The 22,096-nt window shown below is 35.5% G+C and overlaps 1 protein-coding gene across 13 annotated transcripts in view; it reads left to right on the top strand.

The window, feature by feature from the left end:
- Positions 1–13,130, top strand: part of LOC123759628 (1-phosphatidylinositol 4,5-bisphosphate phosphodiesterase delta-4) — a 107,552-nt gene extending 94,422 nt beyond the window's left edge. For 7 of the 13 annotated variants that reach the window (XM_045744774.2, XM_045744771.2, XM_045744772.2 and 4 more), the window contains 8 exons: positions 1,219–1,307; positions 1,989–2,087; positions 8,170–8,263; positions 9,179–9,358; positions 10,223–10,364; positions 10,621–10,775; positions 11,104–11,253; positions 12,032–13,130. In XM_045744774.2, the coding sequence (XP_045600730.1) occupies positions 1,219–1,307; positions 1,989–2,087; positions 8,170–8,263; positions 9,179–9,358; positions 10,223–10,364; positions 10,621–10,775; positions 11,104–11,253; positions 12,032–12,120 (998 nt within the window). In that variant the 3' untranslated portion in view covers positions 12,121–13,130. The remainder of the gene's footprint in view (positions 1–1,218; positions 1,308–1,988; positions 2,088–8,169; positions 8,264–9,178; positions 9,359–10,222; positions 10,365–10,620; positions 10,776–11,103; positions 11,254–12,031) is intronic. The other 6 variants (XM_045744773.2, XM_069317017.1, XM_069317002.1 and 3 more) reach the window with 1 other exon arrangement.
- Positions 13,131–22,096: the final 8,966 nt, after the last annotated feature.

The following is a 22,096-nucleotide window of genomic DNA, read 5'->3' as shown; positions in this document are numbered from 1 at the left end:
TTTAAATTCCATTCGGATAGGTATACAAATGTTCTTTTCATAGCAAACTATTCAGTAACAAGTTGGATAATTTTAGTAATGTAAGTACTGTATGTTATGTATTAGTTTAAATTGTCTTGTATGTTAAGAATATAATTTTTTTTAATTATGGGTGAAAGCAATATGTTAAAAGGTGATGATTATTAGCTTCTACAGTATATAACTCATGAGCAAGATGAGGTAAAGATATTCATATGTAGGGTTCCCTTGAGACTGCCTTGAGGGGGGGTTCTGAGGTTCAATGTCACTGGCACAACGTCTTGCCAGGCATCGTGGTTAGTGGTTTGGTCAACCAGGCTGTTGTATGCTGCTGGTTGCAGTATGATACGAGTTGTTGCCTGTTGATCAGGTATTTTCTGAGGGTGTTCGTCAAGTACTTTTGAACAGTGTGAGAGGTTGGCTGAGTGGGATGCTTCTGTCAAGGATTTATTGCTGTGTTTGGTTTGATTTTCCATAGTGTATGGAAAGGTATGGCTGTTAGATGTCATTTGTCAACATTTTATCTCGAGCTTTCACCTTTACTGCTCCCCAATTTTCTCTAGGCTGCTGCTGGGCAGTAACATTGTATTTAACTCTTGTTTACGTGATGTGAAGTGTGTGTGACGTGCTGCATTGTTACGTACTGTAATTGATGGCATTCAGTGTAAGACACCTATTCTACAATGTTATACAGTATTATGAATTTTTTTAGTAAGTTTCGTTATACATATATTGAGTGATTTTCATGTTTAGTAGGGGAATTTTTTTTTTTTTTTTTTTTTTTTATTTTTTTTTTTTTTTTTTTTTTTTTTTTTTTTTTTTTTTTGCATGTAACAAAAGGTGGACAAAGTGTCCTATGTATTTATGTATATATATATATATGCAAGAATAATCACAAAATACACATGATTTGGTTAGTCATAAGTATCCACTGGGAAAATGAAACCAAAATTAAAAATATTTTTGTTTCGTAAAAATATTTAATTGCATTTACTAAAATGCTTCGTGATTGTGGTTTGATGCTTATTCTTGAACCCAACTACACTTGTAAAATTATCTGGTTAATAATCATCTCGAAGCTGTAATGTTTTGTAATACATGTGGACATAGATCTGCAACTGATGCACGTGTATTGAAACCTGTAGAAATATCTGATAATTTGTCCGTACGGTAAAAATAATTTTGAATGTTGTAAACTAGGGTCTGAAGTGGAGTCGGATGATGACGATGATGACCAGGATGCCATTGATTATATTGATAGTGATGATGGTGCTGCACAAACTAAAAAGGTAAGATTCCCTGAATTTCCTCCGACTTAATTTGTTTAATTGTGATGGTTGAAATAATACTTGAATATGGTATGATTGTACCTTGTTCTTTCTCTTGGGAGACATTCAAATTAATGAAGTTTGTGTTTAATATCCCTGAAGGCAAACTAAATAGTTTAGATACGTGGAAGTTAATGGTTAGCAAGATTCAATAACGCATTGCTATTTGTTTAATATCCTTGAAGGCAAACTAAGTACAGTTTAGACACTGTTAATTGCAAGATTAATTACTGTATGTGCTATGATTGAAGTACCTTAAGAAATGTACTGTTGTATGCATACATAAACCTGCAATACATTACCTGTTTCTCTAGCTGGCATGCTACTATTATAAGGTATACTGTATACTACTACATACTAAGTACACACTGTATTTGGAGAATGTTAGTGGAGATGCTTTGTAGAGTTTTATGCACTGTGTAGTACTTTGTGTATTTTGATGATTCTTCACTATTCTTTTCTGGGTGTCAAGAACTTTGTCATACTACTTTGAGAAAAATTAAAAGAATTCGACAATTATTTTCAAGTTTACTGCTTTGAAAACTCCTTTATGAGCAAATTAGATGACTTACCTCCCGACTTCAAGTTACTGCAGTACTCCTCATTCACCATGTAAATGCCTTTTTCTTATCACTTGACTAGGATCTCTTCACTCCTCACCTTAAGACATTCTACCGCTCTTTTAAGAGGGCTAGGCAAAACTCCAAAAAGAGGCGCAGTGTATCGCATCAAGCAGAGCAGGTAGTATGACGATGTGACTACCCCCTGTAGTGCCATGTATGATTTTCACCTGACAGTGCTTGCATGGAACATATCCATGGTTTAATATTTTAATATAATTTTTTTCGTCTAGCAATTTTATAATAAAAATTTGCTGGAACTTTTAACATAGTTGAGGGTTAGCTCTAGATATTTGTTTATAACAGGAGTTAAGGTTCCCCCCTTTTCATTAAAACTAGCAATTCAAACTAAAAATAAAATCATAAACCCAGTAATTATGAAATCTTTAGAGTTTCTTGCCCAAGAAATTATTTAATATAATGATTTTTGATGTGGCCTCGGTTATTAAAAGCAGACGTTTTTCCCGAATTATTTCTATACTGTCGGCATTGGTTATATATAATTCATTTAATCAGGGACAGAATGCCCGAGTGTAAAAATACACTTTAGTAGGCTTATATCGAGGCCCTTCCAAGGTCGAAATACTGACCCTCCCCAGGATGCAACATCTCGATAGATGTCTAAACTCCTAGGTTACTTCTTCTAGGTGAACAGATGCATTAGGTGAAAGGAAACTTGCTCGACCTTTCTTGTCCCTCCTGGGTGTCAAACCCTGGATCCAAGATTGCAATATGATAACTTAGCCAAATGTACTACGAGACCCATTAATTGTCTGTGACTACTGTACTTGAAACTCTTGGGTGATATCAACGACACTGGGATAGTATTCACAGGAAGTAAGGTGGAAGGATGCTGGGAGGGCCCCCCCCCCCCCCAAAAAAAAATAAAGTTGTGGTCATGTATGTTGGATGACTTGACTAGGATGTATGTTAAATGACTTGACTTAATTTCTAATTTTGGTTTTGACATTAACCTATTAATAAATGTCATAAATGTGTAAAATTAACCCAAATTTGTTGGGTTAATTTTTTTTTAAGCTGCAGGTATGTAATTAATTACAAATAAAATGAGACCTTTTATCTGAAGAATGATATTTACACTGAGAAACAGAGGCTTAATCTGAAACAAGTCAAAACATTGATGCCATTCTGACCGACTTCCTCAATTGGTAACTGGACATGGGCAAATTCTTGTCTATCCTCATAACTGGAGTATTTAGGTGAAGTGTATCTCCACTTGTATGAGTGATGGTGTTTTCTTGCCCTCTGCTAGAATTTTACCAGCTTTGTGGTCACATTGAAATAAGTTTAGAGATATACAAATACAGTACAATATATACAAAGGGATGAGATTGCTTAAGCAATTCTAACCCCATTCAAAAGAATGTGTTCATGTACCTTTTCATGAATCACGAACAGTCTACATTTTACTGAACATTCCGATTGATAAAAACCTTTCTTCTGGTGCATAGGCTATATTATATCAAACATACACACAAATACATGCAATTATTATTAATTAGTTATATGTTTGTAATTATTTATAAGAGGTTACAAATAGACTTTCAGACAAATTGGCAAAAGTTTTCAATCTTGGTGTATAATTCTTGTATCTACAAAAATATCATCAATCTTTCCATTGTGACATATCCAGGCTATTTGTTCAGGAACAGTCTCTCATTACAGGGGTACCTCGGTTTAAGAGTTTAATCCGTTCCAGGAGACAGCTCGTAATCCGAAAACTCGTAAACCCAAGCTAATTTCCCCATAAGAAATAATGGGAAATGAATTAATCCGTACCTGACTACCCAAAAAACTCACTTCAAACTAAATTTTATACCTAATTCATTTAAATCTACACTACAAAAGTATGTTCAAGTTATTACTTACCCTTGCTGATGACTGCTGTTGGCGTATGGAAGATGGTGAGGAGGAGAGGTGTTACTGTTTGGAACGGGAGTCCCCTTCCGTTATAACATCAGGCAGTGAGGACTTCACTGGTGTGCACTGTCTGGCACGTTTTGCCAGCATACCACTAAAGACTTGCTTGTCTTGCTGAGAATCTGTCTAAAGACACTTGTTTTTCCCTACATTTCCCTACATTTTAACTTGTCTGTAGTAAAACATCACATTGTCATTTAAAAGGTCAATGCAACAGCCTGCTACAGCTTTATCTGGGTGAGTTTTTTCAACAAAACTTTGCAGTTCTTCCCTTACTTCACACATTTTCTTAATGAATAAGGGACATCCTCTACTGCCTCTACTCACAATTATTTTCTTAGGTTGAACCTTACCACAGGCTTTCTTGGGACCCATGGCGAGATATATAATAACAACTTTTATGCTCAAATGGCCAAAAATCCGACATAAAACTGTAAATCCTTGTGAAGAATTCAGGCGGGATAGTCACTGCGCGCGAGGCACTGGTAAACTGAGGCATGATCGCCGTGCCACCACGCGCTAGTCGGCCTGTACGCGTGTCAACACCCTCGTCTTCCAAGGCAACGCTCGTATTCCGATGTAAATTTTTCGAGCAAATCCTGCTCGTATTCCGAAAAAATCGTATACAGGGACACTCGTATTCCGAGGTACCGCTGTATTTCTATATAGTACACTAAAAACAGATAATCAGTAACACGATTGATACGAGGCTCTAACATACCTGTTCCATGTTCCTGTAATATTTGTACCCAAGCCTGAGCTGCACGTGTAGTCACGGTAAACATTTTTCCTTTCTCTGTAGGTGAAATCGGTATTCTGACTTGTATGTATGTAGTATTTCCTGATTTAATGTCTTGTATATATTACACATCTTCTTGCCACTTCTGCCTACTCCTGCTTAGTTCTTATTGTGCTTTGATTCACAGTTAAAATGCATTCGGTATCAACTTGTGGTACATTTGGCAAGCTCATCAGCCACCTCGTTGACCATTGTTCCAACATGAGATGAAATTCACATGAATTTCAGTCTCTTTAGCTTGCCTTTTTCTTACACACCTCAACTATGAACATGAAAATTACAGTTTGACTATTTAATGAGTCTAGTGCTCTTCAGCTATCAACAAATATGAAAGCTGTTTTACCTCGGGCTATTTCATCCAAACCAGCCAGAATGGCCTGCAATTAGTTCTGTGAATGAAGTGCAATTACGAAGTCGAAGTTTAATTTTCCCTGTCCACGGGTCCAGTTGTGTATTACCTTATTAGGACATCACACCCTGCCCTGCCATCTTCTGCCACTGACCCGTCACAATATACATGCACATTTCTCTTGGTAACTAAAATATCTTTGCTCCATACAAACACCATAATTGTCCCAGATCATGCAGAGGCTTCATCTGGAGGGGCTGAGTTTTGACTTCCACTTTCTGTGCCATCCACGGAGTTTTACTGCACGAACTAATGTGTGCTGCATTCAAATACTGTACATTGTATTTCCCAAGGTTATTGTGGCAATTGTGTGCTCTTTGGATTATCTAATGCCCTCTTATGCCAAGCACAGTTTCCTCATTGTTCAAACTTTGTAGTGGTGGTAAACTTGTCCCCTTCCCCCCTCTTCCTCCCCCCCCCCCTTTGCCCCCTGCACTCCCTTCCCCACCTGCCCCCCATAAGACCTCCCCCCCCCCATTTCTGCCCCTCCCTTAAGTACAGGCAATTCATAATAATGTAACGTACCTTTGCTTGTATCCCTGACTGCATCAACATGTTTTATCTACTAACTTGATCCCATGGGTAAATTTTTTCACTTTGCACAAGACAAAATTTGCCCTTGTACGGTAGCTACCGTCAAAATTGTCACTCTGCCTGTATAACCAAAAAGTGAGAGGCATTTAATTAAAGGTAATAAAGTAAAGGAAATGCAAACAAAATCAAATGTAAGTTTTTTCTGGTTGTGTGCATGGTAGGAGAGAGCCAGGTGGGGAAGTCCTAGTGTCCATCAACACAAGATGCGCAGTTTACTGGCTCTTCCTGTAGGGGTGAGGAGTCTCATGTTCAGTTGTATGAGTTTTTCATTTGTGGCTTCATTTATTAGTTTACATAGTGTATTTTTGGTTTAACTCTATTTACAAATGTGTGTGAACCTGTTCTTGGCACGGCTCTAAAGTGCCTTGCAAGACCAAATTGTGATTTGACGATAATCGCGGGTCACTAGTATGCAATGGTGCATCACTACAGGTTGCTAATATGCGATGGCGCCTCACTGCAGGTCACAAGTATGCGATGGCACCTCTCTGCGGGTCACTAATACGTAATGGTGCCTCACTGTGGGTCACTAGTACGCGATGGTGCCTCACTGTGGGTTAGTAGTATGTGATGGCGCTTCACTGTGGGTCACTAGTACACGATGGTGCCTCACTGCAGGTCACTAATACGCGATGGCCATTTAAGATAGCATAATTTTTTAATGGGTCATGTTAAATCTCTTACATCCATATGGATGGATTTTAACCATATTTATATACAGTACTGTAATTGGTATAAAAACTAATTGATAACTAAAATTGTCAAATAACTATAACCTCATTGACCCAGGGATCCAATACCATCCAACTCGACCACCTGGGCTGGATAATAGAGTAACGGTCTCGCTTCATGCAGGTCGGCGTTCATTCCCCAGCTGCCCAGTTGGCTGGAAACCATTCCTTTATCTTATTCCTTCCCAAATCTGTATCTTGATCCCTTCCAAGTGCTTTATAGTCATAATGGCTTGGTGCTTTCTCCCCAAAATTACCTTTCCTGGCCCAGTGAACAACGCAGGATTAACTGAAGTTTTAAGCGTTAAAACTCCTCGGTTTTGCTGTTATGCTGTATTATCAGGTATATTTTATTCACCACAGATGAGGCTAAGAGGGGTTGAACAGGCCTGGACTTAAGACATTCCTACCACTCAATGTTTCTGTTCATACCAGTAATAAATGATGCTGGACAGTCTGAGAAAAGTGGTGTTCCATAACAATGTGCCATAGTAGTGTGTGCACGCATGTATTTTGGCATAAACAGTAATTGTGTGAATGCATCCATTGCACATGTACATGCCTCTATGCTTGCATGTGTGCTCACCAGAATTCTTTAGATCATTAAACTGAATGCAGTATTTATATACTGCTGCTTTAGTATTTTCCCTAGTTAGTTTTTTGCTATATTTTGGGATAGTCAAAATTCCTTATTCATTGTATGGTGATCTGCATAATAGTATCTCTTGATTTATATTATTTAAATATGTAACTACTTAACACATTGATGTATGTGCCAACCAATCTTGTGACTCTAATTGCAGTCTGTTCTCTCAAATTGCTAATCTGTAAAATATGTAACTGTTGCCTAAACAGAAATAAATGAACCCAAACAACCCAAGTAACCTACTGATACAAAAGTAGAAAGCATTAATATTAGTGCTTTTTATGTACTAATACATCACATTTTTTATAGACTAATAGATTCTGTACAAAAAAAAGTGTATTAGAAGAGAGGACGGGTTGACCTGTAGTAAGTAATTCTTCTTGCATGGCCTGTATTTCAGCATGCATCAGTTGCTATCTTCATGAGATATGAAGATATGATTTTGTACATATGGTTTATTTAGGGGCATATAAAATTTATATATATGTACATATATATGTATATATATATATATCTATATATGTATATATATATATATATATATATATATAATATATATATATATATATATATATATATATATATATATATATATATATATATTATATTATAATATACATACTGTATTCAGGTTTTAGATGAGTTGTCTTGTGTGTGATAGCTGGAGGAAGGTGCCAAACAAATAGTGTAAAGTAATTCACACTGCTTATTGCGCACTGTGAACGAGGACTGAGTAGCATTTGCCCAATGGAAATAATAAATTTTAATTCATTGGGAACTTTTCATTAAGCTTTGTGAACAAAAATACTAAAATTGTATAAATATTTCAGTCCATATTTGACAAGTAAAATGCTATATTTGGATAAAAGCTACATGCTAAAATGGTGAAAAACAACACATACATGCGGGCGCGCACGCACACACTCACTCACACTCACACTCACACTCACAAGGCTTTCAGGAGACAGCTTATTTGTACAGTAATATTCAACGTTAATCCAATTTAAAATGCTGAACAGTATTTCATAATATTAAACAGTAAGTATTTGCATTATTGAGCTCACATTCCTTTCCTCTTTACAGAAGCCACACAAGCCTCTCGCTCCAGAATTAAGAGAGATTATCAATGTATGTGAAGGGAAAAAGTTTACTACTTTCCATGATGCCTTTGAAAATTGTAAGTATTTATACTGTAGTATTAATTATATGCAGATGGTGTGGTTAAAGTTTTGCATATTACAAGAGGTGTAGAATTGTTTGCCGATAAATGAGCTTGGTGTAAGATTGTGTATACAATAAAAGATAGCTGGCACTTTCATCCCACAGCCTATTAATAAGGGAATGAAAATTGTACAGGATTTAATTCTCATTAAGTTTGGAGTTTGGCAGCAGGTTTTGATTTCATGAAAGTGCAGTTTCAAGTTGGTTATTGCCAGGTAAACTTCCACTTCCCACAACCCCAGGTTGTGTGAAGTGGAAGTTTATTACTTCCCGTATTAGTGAATGAAAACTGGGGAATGTTTTCGTACTCATATTAGTAAATGAAAACTGGGGAATCTCGATTAAAAGGAACCATAAAATTTGGTTTTAAATGTTGAATGGCTTTCCTATGGCCCTTTACTATTTCTTTTAATGTTGTGCCCATCTGCAAAAATCATTAAAAATGTGATTGGAAGCATATGAAGTTACCATTTACTGAGCAAAAAAATTCCAAAATGCAAACACACTAAAATCCCATATGCCAAACAAAAGAAATAAAAAATGCCCAGTCGGAGATTCACCGAATCGAGGTTCCACTGTATCAGTACCCTGTATCATGATTTACACTTGATAAATTTTAATTTCAAACTATCGAGGTAGCACAGTGCTTAAGTAATGAAAACATACAAAATACTACGCCTCAAATGTTGTGTTCTACCATTATTCTTGAATATTTTGACTAATCACGTATTTAGTTCATCCACTTAAAATACTTTAAATTTATTGGCTATAAGCATTCGTGGTTAACATAAATTTTCTTCTCTGTCAAATATTTATGCGCTACTCTCAAAAGCTTCTCTTTCCATTATTTTTCTCAAACTTATCTTTGCAGATAAATGTGTTCACACTCCATCGCTAGGAGAGACGAAAGCAAAAGGATTAATTGAAAGCAGTCCAGATGACTTCATTAGGTTCACTGAGAGGCACGTTACCAAGGTGTACCCCCTTGGTACCCGGACAGACTCTTCTAATCTGAAGCCGTACCCCTTCTGGAGTGTAGGATGTCAGATAGGTTTGTATTTATGGCGACATGTTATCAAGAATGAAGATTAAATTTATTGGTTGTTTATTTTTGTTGAGCCTCATAGCAGGGAATGGAAAGGTTGCTGTGTTCAGCCCCCCACCTTTGCAGAAATTTGTTTTGTACTTCTAGATTAAATCGTATGTAGGTTCTCAATGTGATCCACTTGCTCCTTTCAAGTAGGCCCTGGAAAAGTTTACTTAATCATGAAGAGGAGATTGAAGTGATCAATTTATAAGTCAAAGCTGTAACATTGAAATATAAACGCCTCATTAACTACTATTCAACATGTTTGTTACCCCCAGGGGAAACATGAGTGAATATATAGTTATATGGGATGGGATTCCAAATTGTTGTTGTTCTAATATTGTACTTGTGTTTATGGTTTCTTTCATTAACCCTTCATTGCTTAAATAATTAAATTTAACATGCCCAGGTGCACAAAAATATATTGGGTGTATATTGGTATATATTACAGAAAAATGGAAAACATCAAACAGTATTGGTAAATGTTACTGTCGTTTATACTCTTGCCGCACCAAACATTTGCTAAAGAAACAAGTACTGTATTTTAAGTCTTAAATTTTATACTACACAAGTAATTACCAGAAGGTGGCAACGAGCCCGGGAGACTGTTGCATTTTTATATATTACGTAGTTCACCAAGCTAAAGCTATGAAATGGTTGTGGAAGTTGCTTATCTTTTCTTATAGGGGGCTTGTGAATTATTTGCTGATGGATAGATGATTAGTTTTGTGGGGAAAGTGGGGGTATTAAATTTTATATAAAGAAAAAGTAGTGTAAGGGTAAAGCTTATTTTATAGTTTCACTCACTTGTGAATTTTTTGTTATCAGTGGCGCTGAATATGCAGACAGAAGACAAGGCCAACTTCTATGGTGATGCTCTCTTTACCACCAATGCAAATTGTGGCTATGTTCTCAAGCCAGATATTATCCTTAAAAAGGTACCCTATGATCCGACAGACCTCTCAGACAGGTATGTGTATTTTTTCATTAAAAATGAAATGAATTTTTTTTTAACTGTACATTAATTTATTCTTGCTACTAAGTCTCTTCCTCTTAGAATATGGATGATTGTTTTTAGAATGTCAATTTACTCCATGATTGTTTAAAACTTTGTTCTATTGTATACTATATAGGAAGACGAGTTATTTTTGCATTACAGTACTGATATTGTAGAAGGAATAATTATTTAATTTTCATCACAATTTTTAGCAAAGATACATTTCCAGATACACCAAAATTGTTCGTGTGACGGTGTTGAGTGGCCAGCATCTACCAAATTCGGCCAAAAAGGGTGACATTGTTGATCCTTATGTACAAGTAAAAGTTCGAGGTCACCCGCTTGACAAACAGAAACAGCGTACTAAAGTTATTAAAAACAATGGTAAGAATAGTTTGATGAAGTGTTAGTTGACCATATTTTAAGTGGTACTATTGCTATGTATTAAGGGGAGTTCATGAATGTATATACTGTATCTACAGTTTCATAACAAATATAATAAAGGGAAGCCTGCTAGTTATTTCTGTAGGACCTTAAGCATGGTGAATTTGGCTAAAATTCGTTAAGTGTTGGAGATTTATTGGTTAGGTATTTATATTCTTAAAGTATGTACATGTTGCAGAAATCACTAACTAGGAGAAATATAAGTTAGTAATTGTTTAAACAATAGGTTCTGTATTGAATAAAGGTTCTCATTGAACTTATTTTTCAGGTTTCAATCCAGTTTGGAATGAGGCATTAGAGCTGTCCATCAAGGTACCACAAGTATCATTAATATATTTTTCATTGAGAGATGAGAGCTCTTTGTCGCGTGATCCTGTACTTGGCCTTTGTTGCATTCCTTTTAATTCACTTTCATCAGGTAAGTGCACCAACTTGTTTATTAATGTACTTTCTCCTTTTCACACTGGTACATTAGGTGAACAATTTGTAGTTAAATACAGTAAAGAATGACGATAGACCAGATGTTTTAAAGTAAGGTAGACATATTGAGGGTGTTCCTAGAAGACAATGGAAAAAATGCCTAAAGTTTTAGACAACTTGAGTGGTTAGGTTGCATCTTTTCATCAGGAAATTAGTCTCGATGGAATTTATAAAGGATGTTTGTGTTAGCAGATTTGTTTGAAAAGGACTTGAACCTCCATGTAAATGTTATTACCACATTGGGGGATGGCTTTGGAAGGGTGACAGTCTGAATATATTAGAATGGAGACCATCTACCAAAACAATAACTTCCACACTGTAAACACTATATCAAGTTGCTTATACAAGTGTACCCTTGCATTCTCTTTTGGTGCTTAAGTCAAATTACATAGCTGTGTACTTGCATATTATGAGTTCATATGTCAAATGACTGTACCATGAAATTTTTCCAAAAGTAATGGAGATTGTTTTATCATAAATTAAAGTAACCGAATATTTAATGCCTCTGAATATATATTTTATTATTCTTTTGTATTAGTATTCAAAGGATACATCACATGTTCAAAAAAATAAATTACAAAATAAATTGTTAGTAAGGTTAGGTCAAATTGAAGCTCATTTACCTTAATTTCAGATCTTTATACTACTATAACCTGTCAACATTGAGAAGTTTGTCAAGCACTTTTACACTGTAAGTAATTGATGTACATTTTCAGGTTACCGGTTTGTCCACTTCACTGACCTGGCAGGGAAGTCTCTGGGTCCTGCTGCTCTATTTGTTCATATAGAAGTTCGTGATAAGTGAAGTGAAAGCCGACCAGACATATGAAGCAAATAAGTTGAGAAATAATGTGTTCCAAGAGAGGGCTTTCTATGTTTTAGACTGAACAGTGCTGCTAGCAATAGGGATATTATGAAGTAACCCTGTGATTTATCCTGTATAATTTAAAATTTGTTTTCCTCTTGTTTTGTCTTCTATGTACAATATCCAGCTGATTTATTTAATAAATGTTGTTAATTTTATATTCACAAGCTTCTTGCACATTGGTAGGAAGATCCTTGTCCAGATATGTTAGGCTTGGTAAAAACTTGTATTTTGATAAAAAATTAACCACTTATGTTATATGTAATGCAATGGTGAATAAAGAAACACATTAAATATACTAGTAATATGCAGTGATTGCCATGGTAAAGTTTGCAAAATAGAGCAGAGATTATGATACAACTGGATAGTCATCAGTCAACCCAGTGATACCATAGTCTCTTGTACAGACACAGGATAACCCAGCAGACTAATGCATTTCAACCTCACATAACTCTGGTGTTTGTGTAATATTGTAAATAACTGTCATCATTACAGTACCAGAATCTGTGATGACTATGTTGCCTTTTATTGTTTACTTCAACTAAATTGTCAGAGGCGATTTGTGGCGTATATTTTGTAGTTAAAAGGAACGTTGAACTTGAGGAGTGAAAGCATCAAAAGCCATGGATTTCAAAGGATCCATGAAATTATCCTTTCATGGGAATTGGAATGGCAAATTGACTAGGAAACCATATAAAACAAGTGAATTTTGGTTCGAATAAATGAATATAGGATTAAAATTCACACTTGATTGTCCGGCATATCAATTCCAGTAGGGTTGTTCATATTGGGGGGGAGGGGAATTCATAAGTGGGTGTGGTAAGGATGGTCAAATCTCGTGGCACTGTTTTCTTTGAATGAAAGTATTTTCATTTACTAGACATTGTTTAATTTAGTTTAAAACTTGTTTCCAGTAGTGCAAATAAAGATTTAACTATGAACAAAATGAATTGATATTTTTTGTGCACCTTTTGATGTGTATATTTGTATATAAATATATGTGCATTCATACATGTATGAATGTGTGCACACTGCTACTGTTGCACATTCACACACTTGTGTACTCTCGCATCCACATGCACGCATGTGTACGTAATCTTGCATGCACTTGCTATACACAGACATTCACCATACTTGTGTAATTGCACATACAAACTAATATATATATTCCATAAAGCATCTGTTATTAGGTATTCATGAAATTAAGGCAGTTATCAGACTTATAGCTTGAAATGTTAATATTTAACGAATGTATTTTGTACAAGTTTGTTGCAATTATTTACTATTAATATTTTTAAATTTTTCCCTAATCTGTGAATGGAATTAAGGTTTTACTGAAATATTTGAATCAACTGGTGCTTCATGTTACTACAAGTTTCTTTACAAATTAAAATGTACATTTTTTTCATTGCTTCTCGGATATAAATTTAATAACGGGTCATTTTCATGTTCATAACAGCTGGTTTTTCAGTACTTTAAAGTCTGATCCCTTAAAGTATGTGCCTGTGTAGAATATGGTTCATTAATATGTACAATATAATACATGGTTAGTAAGTGCCCTAGAGCACTCTTAACTGTATCACAATTCAGACACAGTACTTGTTAATACAATACAGGGAAGATTTTATTGGCTGAACTGTCATATAACTGTAGATTGAGGAGCCACATCTCTACACACTCATCTCTGACCAGACAACCTAGTTGGTGGTCTGGTCAACCAGGCTGTTCAACACGGCTGCTCGCAGCTTGATGTATGAGTCAGCCTGGTTGATCAGCTATCCTTTAAAGGTGTTTATCATGTATGCAAATTTTTCTCTCGTGGAGTTAAATGAGGCTAGAATTTTATCAGAATGAAGGAACCATATAAGACCCATAAGAGATGACTTCTATTTATACCCACCCAAAATTTGCAAAAGTAGATTAACGTTTTTGACTTGCAGTTTATTTTGGCAGAGTAAAATAAATTTCAATTGCCAAATTCTTCCTTGATCAAAAAGTGATAAATTTAATTAGGGTGTAGACAAGTACTTCCAACAATTTAATTTCTTAAGAACAGGAATAAAGGAAACTGGAGAAGGCCTATTGACCCATATAAGGCAGCTCCTATTTATATCCACCCATATATATATATATATATATATATATATATATATATATATATATATATATATATATATATATATATATATATATATATATATATATATATATATATATATATATATATATATATATATATATATATATATATATATATATATATATATATATATTATATATTATATATATATATATAATGTCGTACCTAATAGCCAGAACGCACTTCTCAGCCTACTATTCAAGGCCCGATTTGCCTAATAAGCCATGTTTTCATGAATTAATGTTTTTTCGTCTACCTAACCTACCTAACCTACCTAACCTAACCTAACCTAGCTTTTTTTGGCTACCTAACCTAACCTTACCTATAAATATAGGTTAGGTAGGGTTGGTTAGGTTCGGTCATATATCTACGTTAATTTTAACTCCAATAAAAAAAAATTGACCTCATACATAGAGAAAAGGGTTGCTTTATCATTTCATAAGAAAAAAATTATAGTAAATATATTAATTCAGGAAAACTTGGCTTATTAGGCAAATCGGGCCTTGAATAGTAGGCTGAGAAGTGAGTTCTGGCTACTAGGTACGACATATATATATATATACATATATATATATATATATATATATATATATATATATATATGCTATACATATATGCTATACATATATGCTATACATATATGCTATACATATATGCTATACATATATGCTATACATATATGCTATACATATATGCTATACATATACATATATATGTATATCTAAGCTATGCTTGAAACAATCCAGTGATCCCATGTCTGTTACCCAGCAATTTGTTCCATAATTAAACTATTCTATATATGAGAATTCATCAATAGGAAGCATTTCCAAGTGAAAGCTTGCAAAATGGACATGGTTGAGCAGTTAACAGGGTGTTTCAGTGATGAGGGTTGTGAACATTTTATTGCTAAAGTGCTAGTTATTTACCAAGTGAGGGAAACAAGCTACAATAGTAAAACTTGTTTCAAAGCATCATACTACAGAATACTGGCAAGACTGAGGGCCACGGGCATGGTTAACATCCCGTAACTACTTAGTTACACAACTGTGATTTGGGTATCTGATACTTGTAGATTTTTTGATGTTTGAATTCTTGAAATGGAAGAATATTTTATAAATTACATATCACTTAAACTTTTGCATTATTGGATTTTTTTGCACATGAAAACTATTAGCCATAATATTCTTTTCAAAGTACTGTATTTACCATGCAAGTCTGGTCTTCATTCTAATATTTAAAAGTATTTAAAATTACAATACTCTTTAGTGCAGAGAATGTCACAATGTGGCTGAAAGTTACACCCAGCCCATGTTCAAAAAAGGGATGATATCTAGACTTAATAAGGGTTCAGGATGAACCATAGACGTGTCGCTTTGTTCATCCGAGTTGGGTCTCCCCACGTTTTAGTGTAATTACAGCAAAGATTGCTTGTTTTAAAGTTTCTAAACTGCTGCAATGTTGAACACTAAAGATGTTTGGCAGAATGACCCAGTGCCTTGTCTAGTACCACAATTTGTTTCTCTTCAGATGTTCATATAATTTTGCAGAAATGTAATTATTTTCATTAAAATGGATTGTTTGACAAGTCACTGATAGATTACAATAAATATTCATGACACTGTTTTAGTTTGCTTTGGCTGGAAAAGGTAGCATTCCCTCCCCCCTCCCTCAGGGCAAATGACATTGATAAAACATAGTGTTGAACATCTTGCAAAAATCTTACTTTAATTTAATGCTACACGAGCATATTTTGCCCATTGGGGTATTGGTGCTCTGATTTTGAATAAGCAAAATGAGCAGATTTCCACATGGCAGGTCTGCAGTTTTATTAGTGAAAGTTCACTTGCTTCTTGGGTAGTTGCCATCATATACTGTATACCAGAAATACTTTTAACATGTTTACAGGTTAAAATAAAATAGAATAATTGTTGAATGTACTAAATTTAAATGTCCTGATCTCAATCGTGTTCAACAAAGTATAGGCAGTAAATAGTACTTAAACATGTGTGCTTGAATATTACATGCAAAGGTTACTTTTAGAAAAATGATGTTGCGTGTCTTTTTCTAACCATGTACTTTGTCCTTACCACCACCAGTTTAGTGTTACTGAATCAAGCTCACTATATTATATTTAACATTGCTGAAATTTTAAATAATAATATTGTTTCTTTAATTTTTACCAATTAAGGTGTGTCGAATGTGGTTGGAATGTGAATAAAATGTAAATTTGCATTTTGCCGTAGGAAAATATTAATCGGCTTTACATTTGGGAGTCAAAGCAAAGAGTACTTTAATCATTTTTATTTTTAAATGAAGCTACTCACTTTTTCTCACTGATCTGTATATTGTCTTTATTCATAGTTTACTTTTAAAAGATTTAGTTACTAATTTCCAGTCAAGTCTGTGATTCCAGCCCTGTGATTACATATGCATGTGCATGTTCAATGCAGCTTCTTTATATCACAATATTTTCTATGTGCATTACAATTGCACCGAAGTTTGATACACTATATTTAATCACTGCTTGCAAATACTTGAGTATATTTTTTATTTTGATAATAAAAAAAATACTGAAAATGCACCGACAATATGTAATAGAGAATCGGCCAGTTCTCTTGATTTGCCCCCACTGAAAAAATGTAACCCTTTCCTTAACCTCGTACATATGAGCTGCACCTAACTTCAAGGCAAATGAATAGAAAACCAATATTACGATGCTTTAATTTTTACTAATACGCAGCATTTTTAATGGAATGATAAATTCCATAAAAGCTCCACATATTATGCGAGATGATGGGTTGAGATCAATGGTGTTTGTCAATACTGATTCTGCATCGACTCTCATGAACTATAAGTCTGCAGTATTCGTGAGGTTTCCTTGAATAAGTTTGCAGTGGGTTGCAATGTACTTCCTGAATCACTGGTGTTAATATATTATTGTGATGGTTAATATCTTCATTTTCAGATATAGTTAAAAAGTTTGGCCACTTTTAATGTTAAGTTTTGTTACATAAAATTTTTATATATTCTATACTGGCACCATTACTGGAATGCCCTTATTGATTTATGTACTGCATTGGGTGATGCTTTTGACTGTAATTTGTAGTAAAGCTCTGTAAAGAATAAAGTACCACATACTGTTGATGAGAAATGGCCAGTTATCACTACCCTTCACACTTTAAAAATAAGTGAACTTGACAAGAAACAGCTGATCTGGAATAAAGAGAAAATAAGGTTAACTTGAAGAGCAAAAGGAAAGTGGGGGGACACGAATGACTGGTAGCGATGCACAAGAGGGAGGTCATATGTAAATGTCTGCAGACTTTCTTGTTGAACTCGTGTTTTGTCATTTGTCCCTTCCCTTGGCATTCCTCCTACCACTGTAATAGACGGTGGGAAACAACTCTGCCTGTGGCCATATACGCTTAACTCGCTGGCACTTAATGGAATGCTGCCCTGCTCCTTATTGTCCGAACTGCATTGTCCCACTTAAGTCATGCACCTTGTAGTGTGTTCAGGGGCCAGATTCATGAAGCCATTACGCAAGTACTTACGAACGTGTACATTTTTCATCAATCTTTGATGGCTTTGGTTACATTTATTAAACAGTTTACATGCATGAAAACTTCCCAATCAACTGTTATTGTTATAAACAGCCTCCAGGTGCTTCGGAGATCATTGACTAATAATTGTAAACAAAGTCGCCAAAGATTGAGAAAAGATGTACAGGTTCGTAAGTACTTGTGTAACTGCTTCGTGAATCTGGCCCCAGATTTGCAGGACAAGTCTTGCTTTATTAATGCCCCTCAAAGTCCTTGATGAATTAGGCAATAAATAAACATACTGAAACATTAAGTTATTTATTATTAAATATACATTGGTGTTAGTGGTTAATTAGTGGGTTCATAAGTTTTATATTGTATGTATAAGAAAATAAAGTAATAAAGCTTGGCAATTACCTATACTGTACTCATCTAATTTTGTCCTAAATACATTAAAACTCAAATCTTTTGTCTCAAGAAGGAGAGAAACAAAGGTTATATATATTTTAAATCCTTTACCACTATATGTGCCTCTCCACTCTTTTAAAGTGCTGAACCCTACACACACACACTGATAAATAATGTAATTAACAAGGAATCTCTAATGCTAAACATTTTATATGCCATTAGAGATGCAAGAGTTGTGAATGCATCACAAGGAATGTAATTTATTGGAGAGCAAAGATACTGTATATATGTTTTAATGAGGGTTTCTAGAGTGCCACTCTCCCGATTGATGGCATATATTTAGTGAATATTAATTGCTGCTTATATATATAGTTTGATGATTATTGTAAATGTTTAATATCCCATCTTGAATCAGATGTAAGCCATATCTTGAATTCTTTGCCTTGAAAATATTTTTAAGTTGAAGCAAAAATATTTATACAGTATTTCAAAATGCCACCTGATGTCTCTCCACCTTTGAAGCAACAAACCCCACAGCCTCAAATAATCCAGCCCGTTCTCTAAACAAAGACCCCAAAGACTATTCCATGTGTCTGCCAAACCCTGTTTATTTATTTAAATCGAGTCCGTTTACACACGACTCAACTAATGACGTTTAACCACTTCCGGAACAAGTGCTTCACTGACGAATTTTGTTCGAATCACAACGCTGTAAATGCTTCACCCTTGTACTGCAAATACAAATAATCGCCAACAGAACCTAAACACCTAACCAATGCCTAGATATGTACAATGTGGTAATTTAAAATATTGGTTTATTTTTTAGAAAATAACCGTTTTGAATGAACAGCATGTTAAAATTGATGAATGCATCCTCAAGTTCAAGTATGTTTATTGAGATAAGCAAGAAATACATCTCAAAGGGATAGAGTAGCTTAGGCTATTTCTACCCCCCTCTACTTCAAGTCCCTCAAGGGGCGCACAAATTGAATGCGTCCTTGGGATCGACTGCTGGATGGAATGGACATAGTCTGAAGACGGGTTGAATAATCAGGTTGAATACATTTTGTAATTAACAGATTCACTAATAATGTTTAACATTTTATACACCTTCTATAACACAGCTATATTTGTGATGACATTTCAAGGAATATAGCTTTTTGTATGTAATGATATAGCTACACATCACCGAAGTTTGAATACTTGAAGGCTACCAAATCATAGCCGATCTTCAGACAAATACATGATTGATCAGTTCACTAACTGAGCTGACGATGCGATTATCAAAGGGAGGGAGGAGCAACACAATGTTATCTTCACTGACTGGTAAAATGAAAAGCATTTGTGGCATCTATCGAAATGAACTAGTGACAAAACCTTACCACTGCACATAAACCCTTTCCTGAGACAAAATACATAACACTTAAAGAATAGTCTTTGTATCCTTTCAGGTTTAGTACCTGCTTTCTACTCTGCTGAAAGTCACTAAAAGAGGTTGTTGCATCGTACTGGCATTTGTGATTTTGCTGTTAACAAAAAAATTGCATTGTTCAGCTACCAGGAGTTCAGTGGATGCCTGTATGGAATGGGTACTGGTACACAATTGCCTCCTTGAGGAATGCCAGGGACTACAACTGCATAACAGTCTGTTTATCTGCTGTATTGTGCATTAGTTTTTCGACAACAGGCGATAAATGTATGTCTCTAAGCATGCAGGATAAACAGGTCTCCAAGCATGGAGATCTCATTTTCAGTAGGACATAGCTGCCCTGTAGAAGGTGCTAAACCGGGCAACAAAAGTCATTCCAAAGCTAAATCATCTCTTGTATAAGGAACGGTTGAGGGGCCACAGGGCTAACAACACTTCAAATTAGGCATGCTAGGACGGATCTCATTGAAACTTAAAATACTGAACAAGTTAGAGAATGTTGATCCAGAAAGTTAGATGTAACACAAACAAGGGGGCAACAGTTTCAAGCCACAATGTAGGACCGAGAACAGGATATGCTTTTTCACCCACAGGTTATTAACCCATGGAACCGCCTACTCGCCGAAGCCGTAACTTACCTGGAAAATATCAAGGCAAATGGAGGGACCTTCGACAAGCTGCCGCCTTCCTGTCCTCGTCGAGGCCACTAGGGTTAGTGGCCCCCTCAGGTAAATCAGGTAAAATAGCCGAGTTTCTCCAAGTGAACAAGACCATGCACGTGAGGGCATAACAATCCACGCCACGACTACCAAATTAACAGCATTACCTTACAGCAGAGTGATGAAGAAAAGGACCTGGGAGTCAGAATCCATCTTTTACTGAAAGTTGCACAAGTGGAAGCGGCAGTACAAGAAGCTAATCAAACCCTAGGAATAATCCAGCATTCCTTTGACTTGAAATATTACAGCAAAGATGTCACCAGGGATCTCAATGCACCTATGATAATTATCATAGTAAAGAACACATACACATTAATATGATACCCAACACACACATGAAATTTTACCTGAATTTATCTGAGGGTCACTACACTGGTTACCTTGACGAAGACAGGAAGCCGATGGCTTGTCAAAGGCCCCTCCTTTTTTTTCGTCTTAAATAAATAAAGCTAAATAAAGACTAAAAATATTAAGAATAAAAATAATGTAAAATAAGTTAATTTGCTCTGTCTTAAATGTTGTTGTTGTTGTTGTGTTGATTTAGGGGCGACGACGATCGTGGGATAACTCTGTCTTAAATCAAATATAGGAAGTGAAGAAGGTTTGGTCGGTTGTGGACCATCACCACGTCGTGCAGAGCTGAGGACCACTAGCACTATAGTGGCCTTCGTGAGGACAGGAAGCCGGCGGCTTGCCAAAGGTTTACCCTATTTTCCCTGATGATTATTTCCAGCTGGATTTTAGCCTTTAACGAAGTTTTAGTGTTTCTGGAAACAAAATGATCTGAAACTTTACGTTAATAGATTTGAATAGAAGATTTACCAGAAGACTGACAAATGTCGATAAATGCAAGGATTTTGTATGTGTGGCCTAACAACCCAAGCCACGACTACCAAGTGGGAGCAGCAATAAAGAAAAGCTAACTGAACCATAGGAATAATCAAGCATTTCTTTGACTATGGAAAAGGTGATAATTTTAAAATACTGAACAATTTAGAGAATGTTGATCCAGACAATTTCTTCAAAAGGTCAGATGTAACACCAACCAGGAACAACGGTTTGAAGCTCAACAAGCCACAATGTAGGACTGAGGACAGGAGATGCTTTTTCACCCACAGGGTTATTAACCAATAGAACCGCCTACCCGCTAAAATGTCAAAACTGTTAAATTTTAAAATACAGTTGAAAAAGATTACCAGGACAAGTGGGGGAGGGGGCATTTGACAAGCCGCCGACTTCTTGTCCTCGTAGTTAGTTTAGTTAATTTACTATGCACCCCATACCCATCTTGTGGGCGGTAGTGAAAAGGGTTACTGAGGCACATAATGGATTCAGGGACTGAACCCCACAATTCATTTAGCTAAGCAAGTTAGTCTTGATGATCTAGTAGTGATGAGCTTGTAGAGGTCAGTAGTGTTAGTGACCCTCAGGTAAATTCAGGCAAATATTTCTAAGAGTACTCGTTGCCCCTCACTGGAATACCTTAATAGCAAAGTGAGCTACTTTTGGTAGCTACTTTTTCGCTACTTGCTACTTTTGTCTGAAAAGAGTATCAATTGATAAAAAAATCATTGGGCTACTTATAAAACAATTTTCAGTATAGTATGGGCTCACTATATCTCGTGTTACATAAATTGTCCTGAGAAGCTAAATCTATAACACCAACAATGTCAGTAGA

Source organism: Procambarus clarkii, chromosome 8 (assembly GCF_040958095.1).
Source record: "Procambarus clarkii isolate CNS0578487 chromosome 8, FALCON_Pclarkii_2.0, whole genome shotgun sequence".
NCBI classification, from domain to species: domain Eukaryota; kingdom Metazoa; phylum Arthropoda; class Malacostraca; order Decapoda; family Cambaridae; genus Procambarus; species Procambarus clarkii.
Note: the sequence above shows the minus strand (reverse complement) of the source record. Positions and strands in the feature narration are given on the sequence as shown.